The sequence below is a fragment of the Bombus impatiens genome, unplaced genomic scaffold (genome assembly GCF_000188095.3).
Source record: "Bombus impatiens unplaced genomic scaffold, BIMP_2.2 scf_0264, whole genome shotgun sequence".
Classification (NCBI taxonomy): Eukaryota; Metazoa; Arthropoda; class Insecta; order Hymenoptera; family Apidae; genus Bombus; species Bombus impatiens.
In genome coordinates, this window is record NT_176683.1 from 415582 (window position 1) to 421667 (window position 6086).

General features: G+C 34.3%; 2 protein-coding genes across 3 annotated transcripts; one reads left to right on the forward strand and one right to left on the reverse strand.

Annotated features, from left to right (window-relative positions):
* The first annotated feature begins 803 nt into the window (after positions 1–803).
* Positions 804–2395, forward strand: LOC105680643. Its single transcript, XM_033320267.1, has 2 exons — positions 804–2222; positions 2318–2395. Exons 1-2 carry the CDS (start codon positions 1854–1856, stop codon positions 2393–2395), a joined length of 447 nt encoding a protein of 148 aa, XP_033176158.1. The 5' UTR covers positions 804–1853.
* On the reverse strand, positions 2243–5616 carry LOC100741184. Of its 2 annotated transcripts, none has more exons than XM_003488793.4 (3): positions 5366–5616; positions 2825–3037; positions 2243–2749 (listed from the first exon to the last, which is right to left on the reverse strand). In XM_003488793.4, the coding sequence occupies exons 1-3, from the start codon at positions 5458–5460 to the stop codon at positions 2482–2484; spliced, it is 576 nt and encodes a 191-aa protein (XP_003488841.1). In that variant the 5' UTR covers positions 5461–5616; the 3' UTR covers positions 2243–2481. The 2 variants fall into 2 exon arrangements, with proteins under 2 accessions (XP_003488841.1, XP_033176179.1); XM_033320288.1 differs by lacking the exon at positions 5366–5616 and adding an exon at positions 3976–4228.
* Between the last annotated feature and the right edge of the window lie 470 nt (positions 5617–6086).

A 6086-nucleotide genomic window follows, 5' to 3' on the forward strand; every position in this document is an offset into this window, starting at 1 on the left:
TTACAAACTGTTTACGTAGTGGAAGCGCGAATAATATGAAACACTCGCAAAAATGAATAAAGTGTGTATATTAAGCAGCCCTTACTTGCTGTTAATTTTGATTTAGCATGGCGCCATCTACTTTTAGAGTCCAGCAGTACATATATCGTCGCATAAATATTTCTTGAATATAGCTCCGTATAAGCGCGATTCAACATCGATCCAATAAATTTTCATCTAACAGATTCTCGATTAAATCGAAACGCTAATCGTGTCATTACAACTTAAGAGAGCCACATTCGTCATACACAAAAACGTTAATCCCCGCTCTCGCCGGATAACATCGTTCCTGGTTCACAGAGGGAGTATGTTTCGTCGTAAAAACAACGTAAAAGCGATTTTAATTCCGCATGCCAGAGTTTTACACAATAAATCGATCGTTCACTTGTACCTCGAACCATTATTGCGTTCGTAAAATCACGATTCGCATATTACCTAACGATAACGCAAAATATTTCCGGAAAGTATTATGCAAGTAAACACGTGATACGCAAAAAGCAATTGTGTCGTTCGTTATGGAATATTTTTTTCCGTATATTACTACGCCCTGCGTTGAGTAACGAGTTAGATAACAAAGAATCGTTGATACCAATACTATAAAACTATGCTTTCAGTTTCAAGTTACACGATAAATAATCGCAAATCATTTGAAAATAATATTAATAAAAAAATACGTGCGTCCATTTAGGCGTTGTAATATAACGATACATGTATTGCGCAAAGTAGCAAGTACGGTACGTAAAGTTTGTATTCTTATCAAGCGAGATAACGTTCGTGGAAATATTGATGCTCAGTTGCTTGGTTTCATTCAGTTGACTTGTCATTATATGACGCTGAAATATAGAAAAACTAATCGAATAAAAACCGGTATACAAACACCGCATCATATCCGCGCGTTTACGTTTCTGTAAGATACAAAATTCTAACTACGTGTTACACGCCTGGCCGCATGGCCGAAATTATTGACTTAGCTGTCGATTCAAAGCGTCTAAAAATTTTACGGTATAGGATTATCATTGAAAGACATCGAATTCGTTATCATATTCGATATATAACCTCAATGGTTTAATTAATACTCTAAATGGGTTTCTTTGTGAAATTGTTATAAATTACGAATTCGAATAAGGTTTGAACGATTATGCTACGACTTGACCACGCGTACGGAAGAGGGCTGACGCGCGAGGGTCAGAAACTAACCCCCAAAAAAATGTATACGTCGTCCCTCGAAGACGAATCACGCTCTGCTCGCATAATCGTGAAAGCATATGAAAATTACAGCACGAATGAAATAGCATTACACCATCATAAGATTTCCGACTTACCCAATGCGTAGAAGAACTCCAGAATTCGATAAACCGGATGAATTCTCACTCACAAACACGAAACTTAACAGCAATCGCGATACAATGGCGAACAGCGGGTGCGTAGCGAATACTGAGCTAATGCTCTCGCCATCTGTCGAGCGTTTCTCTAAGTTGCCGGCAACAAGGACGTTTTCTATTGGACCGTTTCGACCAATCAAAATATAGCATTGGTTTACGCGGGAATGCTTTGGCGGCACGCCGCCATATTGCAAAACCGTTCAAATTGTAAGTTGTTAGACACACTACTGAAAAGATGGACTGTAACAATCATAATATTGATCAATTATTATCATTCGGTAATACAAATTCATGTTTCTGTCTCTATTTTGTTCAATTTGTAATATCTTTTAATATGACAAATTACGAAACTGATAAATAATGTAATATTTGTAAGTGGTATTGCAATATTGTGGAATTCAAGAAAGCCGGATTTCAGATCAATTATACCGAATGTACAAGGAGGTAGACGATGTTGAATCAGAATTATTAGAATGCCAAAAAGAATGTGCAACTACCGAGATAGAAATATATAATGTGAATCAATTGAAAGATAAGGGGACATATGTATTGGAAAATGTGAAGAGAAAATACAATGACTTAGAGGAAGAATTAAAGGAAGTTCATTGTAATTACTTAAAATGCATTGAGAAGACAAACAATGAGACTATTCAACAGAAAATTGATTCATTAACATTACAGAGAGATAATTTGAGAAGAGAATTAGAAGAATTAAGTAAAACAGCAGACGAAAATAATAAAAAAATAATGGCAGTGAAAAAGATGATTAAAATTCAAGAGGTATCCTTTATATATATGTGTGTTATATATATGTATATGTCCGATCGAATTTTCGTATATATTTTTATTTACAGAAGAAAAATATGGCGCTAATACGAAGATTGAAAAAATTTCAGATAACGCCAGATTTAAATGATAGAGTAAATATGATCCTAACTGATCCCAGACTTACCAAACAAAAAAATTCTAATTAAAATAAATTCTGTACAAGTAATAAAATATACATATACATTCTTCATTGTTCATATCTCACAATATCCTTTGTGTAATATTTGTAATACTATTTCTTTATCATTAATGCGAAACATTTCTCTAACCATTCCCTTCTTTTTTTTAATGAATCTATCACATTTACTGACTTATTTAAGGATTGTATCATGCTGTCATTCATGGCCACTATATTTGATCTCTTTTCTGCAATTCTTTTCATTAGAATGGCGTTTTCTTGTTCCATCTCGTTTACTTGTTTTTCCAACAATGCGCTTTCTTCTTTAATTTTCTGCGCATCTAGTGAACGTAAATGTAAGGATACATTGCCCGGTGGTCTCCTAAAACGAAACATATTAATGATTAATCATTAATAATACATTACTGGTCAGACATCGCTAAGAATCCTAGCTTACCAAGTACCTTCGGTCACGGAAGAATTTGCGTCCGATAATTTCGCAACTTTTTCCAATCCTTCCCGCAAGGATCCTTCGTTTAATATATCTTCTAAATCGCCATTCATTTTATCGAGAAGCTCCGAGCACATTGCTTTATGCAACTTTTGCCCCATACTCGGCTTTGTCTTGAGAATTGTAAGAATCGTAAGAGCATCCACGAAAGCATCCTCGCTGAAAGATTTTTAAACTATTTAAATATTTTCATGAAAATCCAGTTGAAAGAGAATGCAAATTTTATTTTGTTTAACTTTATTACATTTTCTTATGAATGTTGATAACTTTTTGTTAGGCTCACTTAACATAATTGTAGTTACACATACATAGAAACTATGTAATACTAGCTATATGTAACGTAACCGACAATGCATCTTGTTCATATTTTCGTATTTTATTTCGTGATTAATTTAATTAACGTGAGATCGGAATATAACAAATAAAATATGAACACGCGTTGCATGTACAACAACTCGGGCGAGTAATATTCCTTTTATACCAACACCTGGCTAAATAAACGTGAATGAGTACGTTCAATGATCGTTGCGTGCATGTAGAGGTTCTACTATCGCTGGGATCAAATTTTTCTTTGTTTACCGTCCACAAAGACTCGCGCGATTGAATGGGGGAGAACCAGTATTCGGACGAGCCAATCCAGTTTTATAGTATTATAGTCGAAGCATACAATACTAACCCGTAATCGTTGCACAATTTCCGGAATTTTTTCATGTATTAATGTGATAATTAATGAGAAATCTTTTTCACACAATTATGAAAATGCAAAAACTGCGTGGTTTATCTTTATTAACATTTATATCCGATATATTATCTTTATTACATTTAATACAATGTAATTTTAAGAAAAATCCAATCATAAACTAATCATAAGCATCTATAAACTAATCTTCAGGGAAATTTACAATTAACATATGATTTTTAGAATGACGAAGAACATATATTTTAAATATATTGTAAATTACATTTCTTATGAAAAGTGCAGGAAATTACTAACATAAAAACTACACCTTCGATTCTTCCGCTGATTTACGCGCACTCAATCAGGCCGGGACGGGTGCAATTTGATGTCAATACTACATATTTGCATTAGTCCTGACCTAATTGAATACGCTTCGTGGCATGTTCCTCCATCGTTGAATCTCGATTTCATCACGATTGATCTTCTCTTCGCTTCTATGAGGTCATCGAGAAAAAATGTTATCGCAACTTTTTATATCGTAAAGAGAGAATTACGCAATCGTTAAAAAAAATTACATAAACGATAGAAGTAAACTAAAACGACGAAGAATGTAATTGTACAGACAACACGTTCGTCACTGATTCATTCCAACGTGAAAATAACGGACAGGCAGAGGTACCCGTACGATCCCCACGACACGTACTGTACGAATGATAGAGCCGAACGATGGTGACCACATCAGGGAGGGACCAGGGACCCTTTGTTTCCTCGAACACTTCGTGGAATTCTTCGAAGGTCAACTGGTGTGTTGGGTTTCAAAGAGCGGTAGATTCTAGGAAGCGGGTACCGAAGGAAACTAATTTCGAAAATCGACCTGTCTCGCTCATAGAACCGTCAAACAGCAATGGGCAATTGTTGGGCCACGTGAACACCGACAAATTAACATGCGACGTCCAGAGAGGCCAATGACATCGAGTAACACCATCACTCGTTTGGGTCATTGACGATCCCCCCTTTCCCTCCACCACCTCTTCACTCCTTCTACCGCTGATAAACGAAACATCAAGCTCTCTAAAACGTATTATATACAACGTCCTGATCTGCTCCCGCTGGTTATGTGTTCCCTTTGGCTTTCTTAATTAAAGAAGCATTCTTGACCGCAGTTCGTACTTGACACACTTACGTTGGCAGTACTGTTATCGTACAAACGTATATGAGAAAAACATAACCTGAAATTCAATGACAATCTGGCCTAGCCCGGATTTATACCATACAAATATTCCGTGCTTCATTTATTTTAGCTTAATACATAAATATTATTTATCAGAACATGTCATTTATGATATTTATTATGATATTTATTTCTTATGATATTTATTTCTTAGCTTCATTTTTAAGAATATATTCACAAGCTTAAATATCGTTTCACGCTACATTGTTTGAATATCTGTATTATCACAATTGAGTTATTTATGCAATAACCAATGTACATATTATGCAATGTTATTGAAAACATATTGCCAATATGTATAACTTATAATTATAAAAAAATCTACAAAGAGATATTGATAAATACAGTAGAGATTTGTTTGAATATTAATTGGAGGCGCATGCGTCTACATATGTATGTGTATAAAAGAACCGCGAACCCCAAGCTATGAAAGGTTGCATAACCTCTAAACATTAGATCCTTTCATAAATATAATATTGTAAATAATATATTCTATATAAATCGTAACAAATATTACCTGTCTATGTGTCTAAATTGACTAAAGTTACATCTTTGTTATCCGAAATAATTTACTTACCTCACTGATTCTGCGATGCGTTTAAAACTGTTTAAAATAGCTAGTCGAAATAAGAAAACATTGTTTGGATGTCCCTGTTCCTGATCCTCCGCCATTCTCGATCGAATTGTGTACAATCACAGAATCTTCGAATTTGAGTAACTGAACACTTCACCGAAAGCTGAATATAACGGTTCTTTCATTCTATAGAGTACGGACCAGTACTTTCGCGTCTCCTGAAACTGTTGGAAATAATTCAAATCGTCTAAAAGTATGTCGAGAACTTTGAAGTAGTTTGAAACGCTACGTATAGATGGCAGTTTTGTGCTTGACATCATCTTCACTTGAATGTTACCAACATCTCTCTACCAACATCAATATGTTTGTGCATGTGATTACTGATATTTAAATTTAGAAGAAAAAGTATTTCTTTCAAGAGAAAAAGGTATAAAATAATTAAACAATTACTGGATAGAGTATTACAGCTAATATTAAACTGCGTGTAATATTTTTCTTTTTAAATATTACTATTAAAGATATAGCATGTTATAATGTTCCAGGAATCAATTTTAGTAATCAATAATAAATCTAAATGTTACTCAACTAAAGTGAAAACTACTTCATGCGAACAAAACGAGCTGTAGGAATGGCAAAAGTCTATGACTAATAAGGACAGAATTGAAGATATACATACATGTATGTATAAGCAGATATAAGTAACTAACAATTAAAACAGATGCTG